General features: G+C 49.8%; 1 protein-coding gene across 1 annotated transcript in view; it reads right to left on the reverse strand.

Annotated features, from left to right (window-relative positions):
• The window catches only part of PGD (phosphogluconate dehydrogenase), a gene marked incomplete in the record, with an annotated part of 178520 nt that overhangs the window by 31094 nt on the left and 126500 nt on the right, over nucleotides 1-20926 (reverse strand). Inside the window, 1 exon segment of the mRNA XM_078774995.1 lies at nucleotides 10418-10517. Within this exon segment, the coding sequence (XP_078631121.1) occupies nucleotides 10418-10517 (100 nt within the window).

Consider the following 20926-nt stretch of genomic DNA (forward strand, 5'->3'; position numbering starts at 1 on the left):
ACCAGGATTTGGAAGAGGGAGACAGATAAGAGAGTTCGGTCTTGAGAACGGAGAGATATTGTTTCCTGGCTCTCCTGAGGGTGGACACACACTTGTTTCGGGCTTTGTGAAAGGAAATGAGATTTTCTTCCGTTGGATTTGCTTTCCAGGAGACGAAAGAAAGTTGTTTCTGGGCAACAGCCTCACCACAAGATTCCGTGTACCATGGATGGGAGGAAGGGTATGACAACTGAAGACGAGATGGGATAAATCTGTGCATGAGAGAGAGCAATTTACTTTGGAAGAATTCCAAGGATGAGTTGATGTCAGAGGCAGTAGAGATGGGAGACCAGTCCAGATGATTGATGGCTGCTTGAAGACCGTGCCAGTTGGCCTGAGTGAAATGCCAGACTCATCGACGCTGAGGAGGCTCTCTGAGAATGGTCAGAGAGATGTCCACTTTAACAAGCACATGATCAGATGAGCCGATTGGAGCAGAAGAAGAGCAGCAGACATTTTCAGGGAAGTTAGTCATAACCAAGTCCAGAAGAGAAGATGCTCCGTTGACTGAGATCCGGGTCGGGAAATTGACAGATTGTGTCAGTCCCAGTGAGTCGCAGACGTCCTTTGCTGAAGAGCCATGGCTGGTGAGAGAGGTACCCACACCCAGCCAACTGGCATGGTGACAATTGAAATCACCACATATGAGGAAGAGAGAGTTGGGATGGGTAGATAGAAGTTGGTCCATTTTATCAGACAGCGAGATGTCGATTGAGTCATCACTGTTTGGTGGAATGTACAACACACATATGAACAAAAGGTGGGAGCGAAGGGGCAGCCGTAGCCAAAGGTATTCCTGGGGGTGAGGTGGAGAGAGGGCAGTGCAGGGCGAGTGAGGAAGAGAGTTTGTTTATAAAGATAGCAACCCCACCTCCAGGACGAGGCTCAGGTCTATCATACCGGAGGAGGGAGTAACCTGGGAGAGATACCAAGGAATCAGAAACATCATGAAGGAGGAAAGTTTCTGTTAAGCAGATCACGTCTGGTTTGTCAGAAGCAACCTGTATGGAGAGATCAGATAAGTTTGAGCGAAGACCCGGATGTTTGAGGTCCATACCGTTAATGAAGAGGAAGGGGGAGCATCGGATACAGAACGGGGGGAGGAGGGGTAGGGTAAGATGTGGAGAGGAGGAAGAGGTATGGAGAGCTGTTGAAGGTGTGCCAGAGATTTCAGAATAGCTTGGAGAAAGGGAAGAATGGGGTGGACAAAAGGTTTGATGGCGATTGGGTGAGGCACAGTGAGGTGTTATTTGAGGAGGGGGAAGAGCGAGGCAGAAGGTTTTTTTGTTTGTTTTTTTTTTTTTTGTATACAGAATCGAGGCTCGTGTAAGAACTAACACATTGAACATGAAAACATGCACAGACACATAAAACATGAAATGAAGGGAGCGGGAGACAAGATGGGGAGAGAGATGGAAGCGCAACAACAGTGGAGAACAGGGACGTTGGTAGATCTGTGGAAGGGAGAGGGCTGGGGAGGAGGGAGGCATACACGTTATAAAGCAAATAAACACTACAAGGAATTTCAGGAAATAAGTTGGGGATTCAAAGAGGTGGATTTGGGGTGTTTTAATTGGGGTAGAAAAGATCAAGGTTTTGGATGGGGAAAGATAAGAGATCGTGTTGAACAGCTGTTTTAAAGACCTGGAGGGAGGAGTGGGATTGAAGAAAGTGTGGGAGTTTGTTCCAGAGGTGGGAGAAAAGAAAAGAGGTGGGAGAAAAGGGGAATAAAAGATTGAAGGTGAGCAGTGTAGTGAAATCGTATTCGTACTGAACCCGGGGGTGATGCTCGCTGCTCGTTGACACCGCTAGGGGCGTGACTATAAGACCCGCTGCTGCGGACGGTGCTCCGAGATTTCTCCTGTGACACGTTACATCTGGTAGACTCGCTAACGGTACGCCAGCATAGAATATCCAGCTTGCTTGCATTGAATGTTATGAATGGTCCCATGTGATGTCACATCGTATACTTATTGTATTTCCTTCATTACAGGATGATGTTATGATCTAAATGGAATTAAACCACCAGTTGGACTAAAGTTGTGTGGACCTGATTGGTTTTCCACAACACTTAATTCCATTTATATCTACCGACATGGCTGGCAACAAGACGCTGGCGGTTGCCGTATTCTGCGCCGACCCGCAAGCCCCGGATGGTGGCTTGCAACTGAAGCACTGGCTCAGAACATTGGAGAATCATTTTGACGAGCCTGAGACCGCGCCGACGGCTGCCGCGAAGCTAGCAACACTTCATTCAAAAATCGACTACAAGGTGTACAATTCCATCGCTCAATGCGCGACGTATGACCTCTCGATCGCGGAGCTCAAACGGCTGTACATAAAGGAAAAAAGCCCGGTGTATGCACGATATTTGCTGCAAACGCGACGTCAGCAACCCAACGAGGCGATGGACCACTACGCCCAGGAGCTCCGGCAGCTCTTGCTGGACAGCACCAGGGAGCCACGGACTCCCGCGCAGTCTCAGGATGATCTTCTTTTAGATGCCTTCATTGCAGGGGTCTCCTCCCAGGAACTAAGGCTCAAGCTCTTAGAGAAGACCGACCTGACCTTCGCTACGGCACTCGAGCAAGGGAAAGTATACACCGAAGCGCGGATGCAATCGAACACCTATGATCGCACGCGCCTCTTGGCGGGCACTACACTACACGCCCGGCCGGAGAGTGCTACCGCCGAGGACGCGGACCTGCTCGCGGAACTCCGGGATGCTCCGGAGGAAGACCCAGTCCTGACGGCTGCCGTTACGACCAGACCCAAGGCCTTACGCAGGGCCGCATGCTTTTTCTGTGGGGGGCCACGCCATGCCCGGCCCGTGTGTCCGGCACGAGACGCTATATGCCATTTGTGCTCGCAAAAAGGACATTACGCGAAAGTGTGCAGGAAAACGGCACGCGGCTCGCGGCTCATTGAATCGCGCGGTCGCGGTCGCGCGGGGCGGCGACCTTGAATGGGCTCATTGCGGAGCCTGCGAGCCGAGCCCGAAACCCGGCGCCTTACCCGACTTCGAAGGGGAGGGCCCCTCTCTGCGGGCCCCTGGGCGCTCAGACGTCCTTGGCGGGCGTCACCGGACAGCCACCACAGTCTCATCCTCAATCGGGCACGAAGTACGTGTCCTTGACCAAACTCCGGGCCACGCAAGGGGCTTTGAAGCCTCGCCAAGCCCCAGCGGAACGTTCTCCTCGTGTCGTCCACGAGCTAACGGTGGCCCTCACCCCGGAAAAGGCGATTTCGAATACTACGGAGGCCTTTTTCTGCCAAAAGTGTCAAAAGGCGATTTCAAATACTACGGAGGCCTTTTCCCGTCAGAATTGTCAGATTTTGAATCGCGAAACACCGGAATGCTTGGCAAAGCCCTCTGATGGCGTTAATGGATTCCCCATGGTCAACGCAGACTCCGGCCACGACCGCAAAACTGCTGCTGGCATAGGATCCACCCGCGAGGCTTGTCCGACCCATTCGGGGGGCTCAGTCCCACTCCCAGCAGCCTCGTCTGGCCTGGCTCAAGCCCTTATTCCCCTCATGGTCGAAGGCCATTGTGTTCGGGCCTTGGTGGATACAGGGTCTATGGATAGTTTTATCGACCAGCGACTTGTGCTCAGGCATGGATGGCGGATCTGGAGGTCTACGAGACGGATCTTCATGGCTTCCCAGGGGCTTCGACTCAGCACGAAGGGGGAATGCCGATTGAAACTCGTGCTAAATGGACGGGTTTTCCCTGATGTACACCTTATGGTTTTACCCGCATTATGTGCTGATATTCTGTTGGGACACGATTTTCTTAAGCTGCATGGACGTCTGGTAATGGAGTTTGGTGGGCCTGACACGCTTGTTGTGGGGGCGGACGACGCGCTTGCGGTGTGCGCCCTAGCGCAAATGGACATCCAGCCGCTTTCGCTGTTCCCCAATCTAACCTCCAACTGCACCCCTGTTGCGGTGAAATCACGGCGCTACTCTCGCGCAGACATGCAATTCATTGCGGACGAAACGGCTCAGCTCTTGAAAGACGGCATCATAGAACCTAGCAGGTCGCCATGGCGCGCCCAGGTCTTGGTGGTGCGCAGCGAGGCCCACCGCAGACGCATGGTAATCGACTATTCCCAAACGATTAACCGCTTTACACAGCTGGATGCCTACCCCCTTCCGGGGATGGACGCGCTGGTGCAACAGGTGTCCCAGTATTCGGTCTATAGCACTCTCGATCTCCGTAGTGCGTACCACCAGATCCCTATCTCTAGGGCGGATCGTATCTATACCGCATTTGAGTCGGGGCAGCGGTTGTACCAATTTACACGATTGCCTTTTGGGGTAACGAACGGGGTCGCTTGTTTCCAGAGGGCCATGGATGACCTCATTGCGTGGGAGCACTTAACCGATGTTTTCGTCTACCTCGATAATCTTACGGTTTGTGGATATGACCAAGGGCACCATGATGCTAATCTGAAGCGCTTCCTTGAGGTCGCGCAGAGGTATCACTTAACTATGAACGAGGATAAGTGCCAATACTCCCTACGCACGATAGATCTTCTGGGGTACACCATGACCCATGGCTCTGTCGCTCCGGATAAGGAGCGTCTGCGACCTTTGCTCGACATGGCCCCTCCCTGTGATCGGGCGTCCCTGAAGCGCGACCTTGGGCTATTCGCCCATTACTCCAAATGGGTGCAAAGTTTCTCCGCGAAACTTCGCCCCCTCGTGGCCTGCGACACCTTCCCACTGAGTCCGGCCGCATTGGCGGCCTTTGAAGGCCTTAAGGCCGACATCGCCCGAGCCGCCGTGGCGACAATTGACGAGAGCGTCTCTTTCATCCTCGAAAGTGACGCCTCGGATCAGGCCATCGCGGCGACCCTCTCCCAAGGGGGGCGTCCCGTGGCTTTCTTTTCACGGACTCTTACCACCGCTGAGCGGAGACACTCGTCCGTCGAAAAGGAAGCGTATGCAATCGTCGAGTCTATTCGGCGATGGCGCCCGTACTTACTCGGGCGGAGCTTCCAAATCATCACGGACCAGCAAAGCGTTGCGTTCATGTACGACACCTTACACGCCCAGCGCATTAAGAATGAGAAAATCACTCGCTGGCGTATCGAACTCGCCGACTTCTGTTACACCATCAAATATCGCCCGGGGAAGGATAACCGGGCCGCCGATGCCTTATCACGACCGGCTACATGCGCGGGTATCACCTCTTTGGAGGGCCTACGGGTGCTGCATGCCACTGCGGGCCATCCCGGCGTAACGCGTTTCGCTCATTTTGTGCGGTGTGGCAATCTCCCATACTCGATTGACGATATCCGCCGTATCAGTCGCGACTGCGCTATCTGCGCGGAAATCAAACCGCGTTTCTATAACCCTCCCATGGGGACTCTGGTTAAGGCTACGCAACCGTGGGAACGCTTGGCGATGGATTTCAAGGGCCCATTGCCGGTGTCGAGCGGCTCTCGCTATCTGCTCACTATCGTCGATGAGTACTCGCGATTCCCCTTTGCTTATACGTGCGCGGACATGACTGCTGCCACGGTGATGCGATGCTTACAGAACTTGTTCTCAATGTTCGGTTACCCGGCCTATGTCCATACCGACCGGGGTGCGGTCTTCTTGTCTCAGGAGGTGCGCGGCTATCTGCTCCAAAATAACATTGCTTCTAGTTACACCACGCCGTACAGACCCCAGGCTAATGGGCAGATCGAACGCTTCAACGGGATTATCTGGAGGGCCGTCAAGCTCAACCTCCGGACCCTCGGCCGGGGCCCCGATAAATGGGCTTGGTCGCTACCTGCGGCGTTGAACTCGATCAGGGCTCTCCTGTGTACGGCAACCAACCAAACTCCCCACGAGCGACTTTTCCACCACCCCAGGAGCACGGGGTGTATACGGTCTTTGCCCAGTTGGCTCGCTGGGCCCGGGCCGGCCTACCTTAAACGGGCGGTTCGCGCGAGCAAGTACGACCCCCTAGTGGACAAAGTGCAGATTCTCCAGGCTAATCCTGAGCATGCTCGTGTGATGACGACTGATGGCCGTGAGACTACTGTCTCCGTCCGTCACCTTGCCCCTTTCGGGGTCGCCGACCTGAGTAGGGAGTCGGACGGACCGGCCGAACCCATCTATGAGACTATGGCCTCTCCCGACGCTCCCATCGCCGAAAGTCTACCGACTCTCCCCGCGCCGGGTCTACCTGGGCCCGACGACTTGGAGTTACCCCCTTCGTCACCCGACCCTGATGGCGCCTCTGTCGCCGGGGACACAGGGATGCGTGATGCCGTACCCGGGGAATTTCGGACGCGTGCTGGCAGAGAAATTCGCCGCCCGGCCCGATACGGTTGGGTCGACTGATGTTCCGTACCCTGTTCGTGCTGACGCTCGATCTCTTCTAGCCGCACCGCCGTATAATTCTGACGGGGGGGAGAATGTAGTGAAATCGTATTCGTACTGAACCCGGGGGTGATGCTCGCTGCTCGTTGACACCGCTAGGGGCGTGACTATAAGACCCGCTGCTGCGGACGGTGCTCCGAGATTTCTCCTGTGACATGTTACATCTGGTAGACTCGCTAACGGTACGCCAGCATAGAATATCCAGCTTGCTTGCATTGAATGTTATGAATGGTCCCATGTGATGTCACATCGTATACTTATTGTATTTCCTTCATTACAGGATGATGTTATGATCTAAATGGAATTAAACCACCAGTTGGACTAAAGTTGTGTGGACCTGATTGGTTTTCCACAACAAGCAGAGTCTTGATTTTGGCAGTTTCCACAGAAGAAGGTTTCTGGAAGATCTTGTGGGTCCTGCAGGAATATTTGGGGGACAGAGCACAGACAGAGCAGAGGGAACAAGGCTGGAGAGGAGTCGGTAGAAGACAAAGACCACCAACCTACTTGCGGTGAGAGAGAGAAAGGCCCTCAGTTTTGCCACAACACCGGTTTTGCCACATGGCTTCAGAATCTCCGGAATGTTTTTTGGCATATCTCAAACATGAGTCAAGGTGGACTTTTTTGAGTAATGGCTTCCTTCTTGCCACCCTACTGTACAGGCCGGAGTTGTGGAGTGCTTGGGATATTGTTGTCACATGCACACAGTGACCAATCTTTGCCATAAAGGCCTGTAAATCTTTCAAAGTTGCCATTGGCCTCTTGGTGGCCTCTCTGATCAGTCTCCTCCTTGCTTGGTCATCCAGTTTGGAGGGACGGCCTGATCTTGGCAGGGTCTTGGTGGTACCATACGCCTTCCACTTCTTAATGATTGTCTTGACTATGAAATATTTTTAGACCGATCCCCTGATCTGTCTTTCCACAACGTTATCCCAGAGATCTTTTGAAAGCTCCTTGGTGCTCATGGTTGAGTCTTTTCTGTGAAATGCACTACCCAGCAGAGAAAACCTGCAGGAACAGCTGATTTTATTCTGAATTAATCAGAATCACTACAATTTAACACAGGTTGAGGCCAATTAACTTGGTGTGTGATTTGGAAGGTGATTGGTTACACCTGAACTAATTTACAATTGCTATTATAAGGAAAGTGGACATTTATCCAATCAAGACATTCTCGTCTTGTATCTTCAATAAACAAAGAAATCCGCAGAACCTGCCCCCCACTTGGAAGTTGCGGGCCACGATGTGCAAACAAAGGTGGAAAAAGTCTGATTCAATGCACCTTAACCCCAGGATATAAGGAAACAAAAGGCGAAAATCTGAAAAGGGGGTGTAGACTTTCTATCGATACCGTACAAATACAAAATAACCCAACTGGGGTTTTTGATTGGATGTTTGGATGGATGGACTAATTCATAAAACCGAGGCCTTAGCATGTACAGACAGACCTCAGGCTTTTGGCCTTCAGGCCTCGAATAGCTTCCTTCTCCGAAGAGATTGTGTTGTTGTTGTTGTTGACGACTTCTTGTTGTTGTTGTTGTTGTTGTGAAGATGAAGGTTGGGGGAGATGAAGGTGAAAGTTGGAAGGGGGAAGAAGCGGGGAGGACGCTTTGAGGAGGAGGGGTGAGAGGGGAGTCTCGGAGGGGAGGAGCGAGGAAGAGTCTCGGAGGGGAGGGGTGTGGGGGGAGTTTAGGAGAGAAGGGGCAAGGGGGGAGATTTGAAAGGGATGGGTGATGGGGAAGATTTGGAGGGGAGGGGCAAGGGGGAAGATTTGAAAGAGATGGGTGATGGGGAAGATTTGGAGGGGAGGGGCAAGGGGGACGATTTGAAAGAGATGGGTGATGGGGAAGATTTGGAGGGGAGGGGTGATGGGGAAGTTTTGGAGGGGAGGCGTGATGGGGAAGTTTTGGAGGGGAGGGGTGATGGGGAAGTTTTGGAGGGGAGGGGTGATGGGGAAGTTTTGGAGGGAAGGGGTGATGGGGAAGATTTGGAGGGGAGTGGAAAGGGGGAAGATTTGAAAGGGAAGGGTGATGGGGAAGATTTGGAGGGGAGGGGCAAGGGGGAATATTTGAAAGAGATGGGTGATGGGGAAGATTTGGAGGGGAGGGGCAAGGGGGTAGATTTGGAGGAGAGGGGTGATGGGGAAGTTTTGGAGGGGAGGGGTGATGGGGAAGATTTGGAGGGGAGGGGTGATGGGGAGGATTTGGAGGGGAGGGGTGAGATTGGATTTTGAAAAGTGTACAATTAATGGGAAACGAACATTTATTGCAAAATGAGTTTCTTGAGACCTTCGAGTCAAAAATAAGTTTGAGGACGCTGAAGGAGGGGTGGAGTGCAGAAGAGTTTCGGGAATGCAGAAAAGAGGAAATGTAAGAGATGGAATTTTTTTTTGGAATGAATAGATTTGGTGAGCAAGTCAAAAGCATCCTTTTATAGAAGAAGAAAAAGGTGTTATAATATACGACAGAATACAGTTCTTCAGGGGAAAGTATAAATATTTTTTTACAATGTGATCACGTGATCACGAACAACGTGGTCGAACAACGAACGAGCAAATAAGAACAACGAATAAACGAATAAGAGCAGAGAAGGGAAAAAAAAACATTTTTTTTTTTTCTGAGTTGAGATTTTAAACAAGGAAGTATGGGGTGAAAGACTGGAACAAAAACAGGGAACGAAAGTAATTGCAGCACAATCGACGAACCGCTGAGAGAAAAACAAAGCCTCAAGGTTGGACACGGAAGCCTACTCGGCCTCAGAATACGCGACACGAATTAACCGACGATTTTGTATGCAGGTATGAAAAACCAACACCGAGAATCCTACGAAAGACACACCATAAGTACACACACCGAAAGATAGATACAGTTACGACAAAAACACAATTGTGAAAAAATTACTTAACTTCGAAAGCGTGAGCGCATGGACAGCTTCGAAAGAACTTGACCTCCAATCTTGCGCATGCGCAATCCCTAAGCAAGCTTTCTAAGCCTAGGTGGAGCAAGCTTTCTTTGGGGAACTTTTTATATCCCCTGCTCCATGTGGAGAGCAGCGCTACCCCTAAAGAGGGCTGATCTGACGCCCAAGCAGGATACGAATGTCACTGTTGATCCTGGTCAAGGACGAAACGACCATCACACCACTTGGACCGCCATACGCGTGGAATCGTGACTCGGGACTCCCGGCAGCATCCTCTGCCTATCCCCAACATAACTTCACACTCGCTGCAGGACTTCGGTAAAAACGAGTGGTGAGCATGTGAGCAGGTGAGAAACGTACACAGAGAAGTGATTAAACTGATAGAGGTGTGTGCTGTCCCTCTCACTCTCTATTCCTATGAGCATCGTTGGCTGCAGATGCAGTAAATGCAACGTGAAGTCTGATGCACATAGGTGCAGCAGACTGGTCAGGTCGACGGTATGACGACGGCTGCCCTTGATGTCCAAAGTGGACACAGGTCTCTGCAGATGCTGTGCACTGTGCAGTGATGCCTAAATTTGTGCCATGACTGACTATCATGGGAACATTAAGCCACGATGTAGCGGTGCCCAGGGTGACCTACAGGTGTGGTTTGATATCCACGATGTAGCGCTGCCCAGGCTGACCTACAGGTGAGGTTTGATATCCAAGTATCCTCATCATAGCCTTAGCCGAAAGAGGCTTCCCCCACAAGGCAGTGGGGATCCATTACCCTGGACAAGGGACCCATACCAGGTACTGTCGGCGGAGCCAGCCGAGCCCGGGACTCGCATAGGGCAGGAACGTCATTCCCTGAGGAAGCTGAAAAACAACTACCCTGCTACCATTTATTTGATAATACTGCAGTACTGGCCAAATATACTGGAAAAAAAAAATGCAATAATAATTGTACCTATAGATGTGGATGAGAATTTAAGTAAAAAATAGAAATGAAGTAATTTTGAAAAGATAACATATTTGAAACACCTCATTCCTGCAAAAATCAAATTACCATTATTAATAAAAACCAATAAACCTGACAGCCTTGAATAGCCTGCTTGAAAAAGTCATCCAGTAGAAGGTTGTCCAGATTTGGGTTCCGGTCAAAGGCCTCCTTGATTTTACCAAGGAACACACTGGAGAGGAAGACATGAAAGCAGGACAGTCAGACACCAGATTATACATTCGGATAAGCATAACAGACTTCAAACTACAGTATGGAAAAGTATTCATGGAATCGTTTGCTTTTCCAACTCATTTTAAATCAACAAGCACCCATTTCCCACATCACTTACTAATAATAACAGAGAAAAACACGACTGTTGAAACAAGTTTCAATGATAATACTGCAATACTGATCAAAAATACTGAAGAAATGCAACAATAATTGTACATGTCGATGTGCAAAATAATTCAAATGAAAAGAACTAGAAAGACACTCTTCGACGTCGACCGATATATGCCTCCGCCCATACTATTGCACATACTTGCACCAAGTTTGATTTAAATCTCTTCAGTTGTTCTCAAGTATCACATTTTTACTGAGCATGACCTCTGACCTTTGACCTCTTGATGCTGAAATCGAATCAGTTCATCTTTGCATTACACTACAGTCACGTGAAAAAGTAAGCACACCCCATGTAAAGTTTTGACTTTTTCAACGTATTTCAACACACAGCTATTTGATCTTCATTTCAACAATATTGACAGATAAAGGTGATATAACATAACAAATATCATGAAAAATTTACATTTTGTAGTCCATTGTATAATGTAAATAAACATAAATGCAAATATCGCATGTGGAAAAAGTAAGTACACCCTTGGCTCTAATCGGTGGTATTGCCCCTTTGGCAGAAACAACATCAAGTAGGCGTTTCTTACAACTGTCTACCAGTCTCTGACATCGACTGGGAGAAATTTGCCCGCTCCTCCATGCAGAATTATTTCAGCTGTGCGATGTTTGAAAGGTTTCTTGCATGCACAACAACAACAACAACAACAACAACAGGCATTTTAAGGCCATTTTCCCTGCAAGAGCGGGGGTAAGCCTTGCGGTCCCCATGACAATGTTCTCCTTTTTGCCCTATTTTCTGCATCTCCCCTTGTTAACCCCCTTGCCCGCATTTCTTCTTCGACCATCTTTAGCCAAGTCTTTCTCGGTCGTCCCCGTCCTCGACTTCCTTCTGCATTCATTTCCATCACTCTTCTCAACCAGTCACTTTCATCCTTCCTCAACACATGACCAAACCATCTCAACCTGTTCCTCTTCACAGCATCAATCACAGTCTCTATTCCCATCATCTTTCGCAATTCATCATTTGTCTTCCTCTCTCTCAATGATACTCCGCACATCCATCGAACCATTCGCATTTCCACCCTTTCCAGCCTTCGTTGCTGCTCTATGTTCATTGCCCATGTCTCACTCCCACAAATCATAGCACTTCTCACACATGCAGCACACACCTTTCCCTTCAGCTTCAACGACACACCCCTCCTCGACAGCAGGCCACTCAGATCCCGAAACTTCTTCCATGCACATCTCACTCGAGCAACCGTTGCCGAGTCTGATCCACCTTCGACATTCAGCATGTCTCCTAGGTAACAACATGTTTTCACACCTTCCAGCTTCACGCCATCTCCAAGATACAACTCAACATTTCCTCCATCTGCAGCTCCCTCTGTCCACACCTTACACTTGAATGTAGCTGCCACGCTGGTTAATGACCCTCTCAAACCACTACATTTTTGATGAACCCACTCAGCGCACATTGTACATTGAATGGAATTCACTCCGACACCCTTCCTGCACACAGCACACGGCCACTTCCCAGTTCTTTCCACCTCACCACATGCTTTACCACTTGCCATCACCTTCGTCTTTCCGATATTCACCTTCAGACCTTTTGTCTCCATACATTCCTTCCACTTGTTCATCTTCTGCTTCAGTCCATCCATACTTTCTGCAATCAACACCAGATCATCTGCAAACAACAACTCCCACGGTAAACCCTCCTTTACGTTCTGAGCCAGCACCTCCATCACAGCTACAAATAGTAGTGGACTTAGTCCCGACCCCTGATGCACTCCCACCTTCACCTCAAACTCACCACTGTTCCCGTCCTTCGTCCTTACAGCTGTGCGCGCTCTTTTGTACATTGCCATCACTACTCTGATCAACCATTCCTCCACTCCTAACTTCCTCAATGCCCATGTCACTCCTTCACGTGGAACCCTATCGAATGCTTTCTCCAGATCAACAAACCCAAGAAACAACTTCTTCCTCTTCTCTATGTCCTTCTCCTGCAACTGCCTTACAATAAAAAGCACGTCTGTCGTTCCTCTTCATGGCATAAATCCAAACTGCATTTCGTCAATCATCACTTTCTTCCTTATCCTCCTCTCCAACACCCTTTCCAATACCTTCATTCCATGCTCCAACAACTTTATCGCTCGATACGAGCCACACTCCAGAGGGTCACCTTTCCCCTTGTATAGAGGGACGAGGGTACTCAGTTCCCAATCCACTGGAATGCGGCCTTCTTTCACCACCAGATTGCAGATCTCTATCATTCTCTTCACACCCCAATTTCCCGCTGCCTTCAACATATCTCCCACAACTCCCGTCGGCCCTCCCGCTTTTCTACTCTTCATTGCTTTTATCGCTTCCTCAACTTCCTTCTCGGTTATCTTCACTGCCGGTCCTAAAACTGGGTTACTCTCTATATTGCCATCCCATTCATTCTCTGCATTCAACAGTATTTCCATATATCTCTTCCATCTTCCTTTAATTCCATCTGGGTCCACAACGATTTGTCCCACTTCATCCTTCAAGCAACTCACCCCCATCACATCACACCTCTCTTTCGCTATCTGCTTTGCAATCCTGAATACCACTCTCTGACCCTCTTCTAAATCCAAGCGTTCTCCGAACATTTTCTGACATGCCTCCTGTGCCTTTGCTACCTCTTTCTTTGCAGCCTTCTTAGCTGCCTTATAACTTTCATGCTCTGCTTTTTCTGCCCCCATACGCTTCGCCTTCTGCCACTCCTTGAACTTCTTCCTCTTCTCGTCAATATTCTTTCCAACTTCATCATCCCACCACCATGTTTCCAAGTACCTCGGTGGTCCTTTTGTCCATCCACATACCTCACCAACGGCTCCCAACAGACTATCTTTCATTGACATCCAACCACTTTCAAGCTCAACCACATCATCCTCTACCATACTCAGCCTCTCTTTGAATGCCTCCCTTACTGTCACCTCTTTCAACCGCCACACCTTCATTCTCGGTTGGTACTTCACCCGCCGAGCTCTCCTCGCACCTTTCACCCTTATGTCGCAGACAACCAAGTGGTGCTGTGAAACAGCCTCCTCCCCCGGGATCACCTTTGTGTCCCAGAGGTGCCCCCTATCTCGCCTATGCACCAGCAGGTAGTCAAGGGTTGTCGTTGACCCACCTGACGTGTATGTAACAAGCTTATTATCCTCTTTCTGGAACTGAGTATTACAAATCAACAAATCAGCTCCAACAGCAAACTCCAAAATCCTTTCACCTTCTCCATTTCTCACAACATATCCGTAACCCCCATGAAATCCCTCAAAACCATCCATACTCCTTCCCACATGTCCATTTAAGTCTCCTCCTTCCACAACAACTTCATCTTTCACGTTTTCCATCACCTTCTCTATCGCACACCAGAACGTGTCCTTTTCTTCATCGCTCCGACCAACCTGCGGAGCATATCCCGAGATGACGTTCACCAAGAGCTTTCCAATCATCATTTTCACCATCATCAACCTTTCACTCACTCTAGTCACACTCACCACACTGTCTACAAACTCCTCAGAAAACAGGACACCAACAAGTGAATGCACGCCCTCCGGGCACCCTTGCCACGCACACTTGTATTTCTGTCCCTGCCTACCCTTCACCATTCTCACACCACTTCCCTTCCATCTCGTCTCCTGCACACAACATATGTCCACTCTTCTTCTGACCAATACTTCCACCACTTCTCCTGATCTCCTTGTCATTGTCCCTACATTCCATGTCCCAAACCTCAGAAACCGATCTCCACGTCGGGCATCAGACGTTTCGTCGTCATAAATGGAATGATTTCCACCCTTGCTTCGATCGGGTTCCCCACCTTGAGTTTTGACGAGAGGGCGAGGGGTCCCCCACGGGGTACTTCGGGCTGTACCCTGCCCATATGTCATCGTAATTGTCATGGTTCTCTTTTTGAGGCAATGTTTTTTATGGCCGGATGCCCTTCCTGACGCCAACCCCTTTAGTCGCCTCTGACGACATGCAGGGATATGGTGTACCTATTCTAAACCGGGGTACACACTGTTTGCACAGCTCGTTTCAAACCTTCCCACAACATCTCGATGGGATTTAGATCCGGAGGCTTTGACTTGGCCATTCCAGAACCCTCCATTTCTTTCTTTTCAGCCATTCCTTGGTGGATTTACTGGTATGTTTAGGGTCATTGTCATGTTGCAAGGTCCACCTTCGGTTGAGCTTCAACTTTCCGACAGATGGCCTCACATTATCCTCAAGCACCCTCTGGTACAATGAAGAATTCATAGTGGATTCTATGATGGTGAGCTGCCCAGGCCCTGATGCAGCAAAGCTGCCCCAAACCATAATATTTCCACCACCATGCTTTACAGTTGGTATCAGGTTCTCGTTGTCAAATGCTGTCTTTGGTTTTCGCCAAACATGTCTTCTGGTACTGTGGCCAAATAGCTCTACCCGTCACTCATCTGTCCAGAGCACATTGTTCCAGAAGTGCTGGGCTTTGCCTCGGTGTTCATTGGCAAACTTTAGTCTTTCCCTGATGTTCCTTCTGGACAGCAAAGGTTTCCTCCTGGCACACCTCCCATGTAGATCAAATTTGTGCAGCCTCTTTCTAATGGTAGACTCGTGCACTTTGACATCAACAGTGGCAAGAGCTACCTGTAGGTCCGGTGATGACATTCTGGGGTTCTTCGAGACTTTTCAGCATCTTGCGGTCTGCTCTCGGGCTGAACTTGCTGGGGCGGCCTGGCCTGAACAAGTTGGCAGTTGTTTGGAATCTTCTCCACTTGCAGATGATCTTCCGGACAGTCGAATGATTGATTTCAAATTGTTTGGAGATCTTTTTAAATCCCTTCCCAGACTCGTAGGCATATATAACCTTCTTTCTGAAGGCCTCAGAGAACTTTTTTGATCGAGGCATGGTGACGCTGCACACTTCAACAACAAAGAGCAAACCAAACTAAATGTCTGAGGTTTAAATAAGACAGGTTCCTCCAAGATCCACTCTTACAATGATCAAATCATTTGCACCTGAGCTGGTGCACCTGATTCTAATTTTAGGTATTTGAAGTAGTGATAAATGTAGGGTGTACTTCCTTTTTCCACAGGTGAAATTTGCATTTATGTTTTTTTTAAATTATACAATGGACTACAAAATGTAAATGTTTCATGATATTTGTTATATTATATCACCTTTATAAGGTGTTGGCTTAGCGGTTAGGGTGCCGGCTTGGGATCCTAGGATCCTGGGATCCTGGGTTCGAATCCCGGTCGATCGCTGAATTAACGCTAGGGGGTTTGACTCAGCCTGTCATCCTTCCGAGGTCGGCAAATTGAGTACCAGGTTGCTGGGATGAATGATCACGGTGTGTACCCCGATTTAGAATAGGTACACCGTATCCCTGCGCATCGAAGAGCGTGACCAAGGGTTGGCGTCAGGAAGGGCATCCGGCCATAAAAACGTTGCCTCAAACAGGGAACCATGATTGTCATGGGGCCCGCAAGGCTAACCCCCGCTCTAGCGGGAAAAATGGCCTAAAAACGATCTTTTTTTTTTTTTTTTTTTTTTTTTTTTGTATACAAGATCGAGGCTCGTGAAAGAGCAAAAATTCTTTATTATTGATTCATTATTCTTTCTTTATTTCTTTATTTTCTTTATTCTTTTTTCTTTATTTCGTGAAAGAGCAAAAATTCTTTATTCTTTATTATTCATTCATTCATTCATTCTTTATCAATATTGTTGAGATGAAGATCCAATAGCTGTATGTTGAAATATGTTGAAAAAGTCAAAACTTTACATGGGGTGTACTTACTTTTTCACGTGACTGTATGCACATATACCAAGTGCGGTCAAAATCCCATCAATGGTTCACAAGTTAGCATGCTAACAGAATTTTTACCAAACAGGACCTCTGACCTTTGACCTCTTGACACTCAAAATCTAATGAGTTCTTCTTTGCATTATACTATCTACTTATACCAAGTGCGGTCAAAATCCCATCAATGGTTCACAAGTTAGCATGATAACATAATTTTTACCAAACAGGACCTCTGACCTTTGACCTCTTGACACTCAAAATCTAATCAGTTCATATTTTCATCATTATATTGTTGCGAATATGGAATTTGGCCTCCATATCCGCTTGTAAATATTCCCCTATTTTCTCCAATACTCCCCAACTTTCCCCAATCCCCCATTCCCTAGTCCCATTGCATGTAAATAACAATCAGTAGAGCCGACCTTCCCCTTATTCCCCCATTAAATGTCGTGCCCAGGTCCACCGCACCACACGTAGACAACTTTCGGACATCTTGCTAGTTATTCTTAGTCTATGTCAGTTAAGGCCTCGTCTCCATTAATTATGACTCTTCGTTGCACCAGAATGTGATTATATGGCATCAGTAGTGAGTTTAGGACCTTTCCCATACCTCCTTCCATCTTCTTCCCCAACAATTACAACAACAACAGAGGAGATGGCGGCGGAGCGGGGGAGGATGCGTCCTCACACCGGCTCGATTAGCGCCATTGACCACGCGCTCCACGGGGTTACCACGAAGGGGCTCCTTGTCAGCTCCTCGTCAAGGGCGGAGCCTGGTAAACCCCCCCGCACGCACCCAATGAGAAGCAACGTGCCGATTCCACGAGGCGGAGCTAACGAGCCGAGGGCGTGTCACTCCCCGCCGGATATACGCGGCCACGTAGCGGACGTGACGTCAGATGCGCCCCCAGCTGGAGAAAGAACGTTGCCTTGCCTACGACCGCTGAGAGGAAGAGAACCCGCCTGAGAAAGAACGTCACCTCTGAGCGCTGCGACGAGACCTCCCCGCATCTCTGGACCGGACCGGGTCGATTCTAACCTTTGAGCACAGGTGCACCTGGAGCCATCGCTACCCGCCTGTCCTTTCCATCAACCCCCGTGTGAGTCAGCCGTTGTCCCGTTTGCCTGTCGTCTGTTGGGGAATAATATAAGATTGTGTCTAAGTGCTTGTCTTTCTATGTTGTACCTCTAGCCCCTGTAATCTAACCTTTTCCGTAACGAATATAATCTCCTCCGGAGGTCTTGAGAACCGTATCCCTGGTGTCGTCATTTTATAACCCAGCCGGGTGTCTTCTTTTTCTTATTGAGCCAGCGTGGCGCGGCTTCGTCAACGTCGAGTATAATCGGTAACTTGTGCAGACGTGGTCATACCAAAACCGCTCGGTAAACTAACATCTAAGCCACGTCTGTAACAATTGGTGTCAGGAGTGGGATTCGAACCTGGGACTAAATTTATTTAGCCCAAATTTTGGACACCAATTGTGTTAGTACGGTAACAATTGGTGTCGAGGAGTGAGATTCGGACCCGGGACTAAATTAGTTAGGCCCAAATTTTGGGAGGGAAAATCGAGCCGGAGCGCGTACGGCGCTCGACCAAATCGATCCGGAGCGCGGTCCCGCGGTTACTGCGCTCGACGAAATTATAACGGCGAAATTTCGAATTTGTGTTACGAAACTCGAATTTTGAAAGTCGCGCCATGGCGGATCAAGACGGCTGGGGTCCGGTAGGGGAGAGTGAAGCAGGGTCGGTCCAGGACCAAATTGAGGGACATGAGGGACATGAGGAGAGCGAAACAGCGGGGGTAGCAGACGCGCGAAATGGCGCCTCGCACATAGCTACGGCGGCCGCACCCGCTGCACAAGTGGGAGGGATGGCCCAGATGCAGGTCCTCATGGAGCAATTTATGGCGCAAATGCAGGCGTCCCTCAAACTGCAGAGTAACCAATTGGGGGTAATGGGGAACCGGATGGATGCTCAGGGTGAGCGATTGGAGGACCAAATGGGGGTAATGGGGAACCGGATGGATGCTCAGAGTGAGCAAATGAGGGTTGATAGTGGGCGATTAGAGGGCCAAATGGGGGTAATGAGGGACGAAGCGAGGGGTACCAGTGAGGGGTTAGACAATAATTTTGAGGAGTTAGACAAGAAATTTGGGAAGTTAGACAATAATTTTGAGGGGTTAGACAACGGGATAAAAGAAGTGAAAAATGGGTTAATGGGGGTAGAAAATAGAATGGCTGCCCAGGAGAATCAGATAGAGGGAGTGAAAAATGGGTTAGAGGGGTTAGAAAACAGTATGGAAGGCAAATTGAGGGACATGAGGGACCAAGCGGAAAGGGAAGTTAAACAAATGGAGCAGCAGATAGAGGGGGTCAGAATGGGGGTAGAAACCAAACTGGATGCTCACAGGGAGGAAATGGAGCAGATGAGGGTGGCATCTGGGCAGGAGATGCAAGTGATGGGAGAAGAGATCAGAAGAGGTGTGAGTGAGGAGGTCGGAGGAGTGCGCGAGGAGGTGAGGCACTGTAAGGAGCACATGGAGAAGGAGGTGAGAAAGGGGACTGTAAAGTTACAGGGGGGCATAGAGGTCCTGACGCAGGAGGTGGAGCAGCTGACGGTGGGACAGACGGAGTTAGTGGAGCAGGTTCAAAGGAACACTGCGGTATTAGGAGGTTTAAAGGCGACACAGAAAGAACTAAAAGATGACTTGGTAGCGACGAAGAGGGAATGTCAGATGGTACGTGAGGGACTGACAACGAGGTTGGACGAGGTGATAGAGGTAATGGAGACGAAGGACCGGCAGGTGAGGACGCACATGGAAACGGTCAAGGTAGCCTTGGAGGACGAGCTTGAGGAGACGTACCGGGGAATAAAAGAGGTGAGGCACAAATTAGAAGAAGTGGAAGAAGGGGTGAGCGAAATTAAGAAGCGACGGAGAGGGGATAACAAAGAGATAAAAGAGGAGATAAAAGAATTGGTCCAAAGTCTGTGTTTGGATCGTGATGTGCTCGTTAACCGGATGAGGGATTCGCAGGTGATGGAGGAGAAGCGAAGAGGAAGAGGACCCGGTGTAAGTGGTGACCAATATGGTCGTGCGTATGATGCGCCAGGTGATTTAAGAGGCTTGGGGGTCGAGATAGACCCGGGTGTTCGTGAGAGGCCGTTGGTGAAGTGTGCGACAGGTCTGGTGTGCGAAAATGGAGGTGTGCAAGAAAGTCCGACTCTGGGGTGTGTGAGGAAAAAGTGTGTGCCAAGGAGTGAGGGTGTTGGCGAGAATGAGTCGGTCGTAGCGTGTGTGCGAGGGAGCACATGGAAGCGCGGTGTGGTGAGTGTTACAGAGGGTGTAACGGGAGAGTGTGCGCGAGAAAGGTGTGTGATGGACAGGTACATGGGGAAAGAGTGCGCTGTCAAAGGCAAGGAAGAATGCACACCTGTGGTAAGTGTTGCAGAGGGTGTGACGGGAGAGTGCGCGCAAGAGTATGCGCGAGAAAGGTGTGTGACGGACAGGTGCATGAGGAAAGAGTGCGCTGTCAGAAGTAAGGAAGAGTGTCCACCTGTGGTGAGTGTTACAGAGGGTGTAACGGGAGAGTGTGCGCGAGAAAGGTGTGTGACGGACAGGTGCATGAGGAAAGAGTGCGCTGTCAGAAGTAAGGAAGAGTGTCCACCTGTGGTGAGTGTTACAGAGGGCGTAACGGGAGAGTGTGCGCGAGAAAGGTGTGTAACGGACAGGTGCATGAGGAAAGAGTGCGCTGTCAAGAGTAAGGGTGAGTGCGCTGTCAGGAATGGAGGTGAAAGTAGTGAGAGTGACATGGAGCGTGAGTTAGTTGTGACAGGTGAGCGAGGATGTACACCTGGGATGGAAGGATGCACACCTGGAATGGTAGAGCGTGAGTGGGAATGCACGCTGGAGTTGGTGGTGAGGCACGTGGTTGGGTGTGCGAATGAGGGCACACCTGTGATTGTCACAGAGGAGGTGACCGAGGAGGGGGTGCGAAGCGGTGTATTGGTGAGGTGTGCGAGCAACGAATGTGTGCCAAAGTGTTCGGTGGTCAGGTGTGTGACCAAGGCTGTGAGTGGAATGAGGGTACCTGGGTGTGTAAGGAAAGGTACGAGGAGCATGGGCACGGCTGGATGTGTGAGCAAGGAACGGGCTGCGGGATGTAAGCATGCAGGTGAAGCATCGACGTTAGACGGGGTAGAGTTTAGAACGACTTATAGCCGAGTCAGGCCCTCGGTGCGTGCTGGGCCTCGCTTTGAACGGCCGCGTCCGTGCTCCACTAGGCGGAGCTGGCAGCCCGATAGGAAGGGTCGTTATGGCGACCGCGTTTTGTTGAGACGTGCCGGCAGGTCGAGATCGGGACATTGGATGGCTCCACGCCGAGGTGGTGTGTGGGATCTCGGCACGGGTAAGCCCCCGTCCCT

This window comes from Myxine glutinosa, chromosome 3 (assembly GCF_964187855.1).
Source record: "Myxine glutinosa chromosome 3, kmMyxGlut1.1, whole genome shotgun sequence".
Taxonomy (NCBI): Eukaryota; Metazoa; Chordata; class Myxini; order Myxiniformes; family Myxinidae; genus Myxine; species Myxine glutinosa.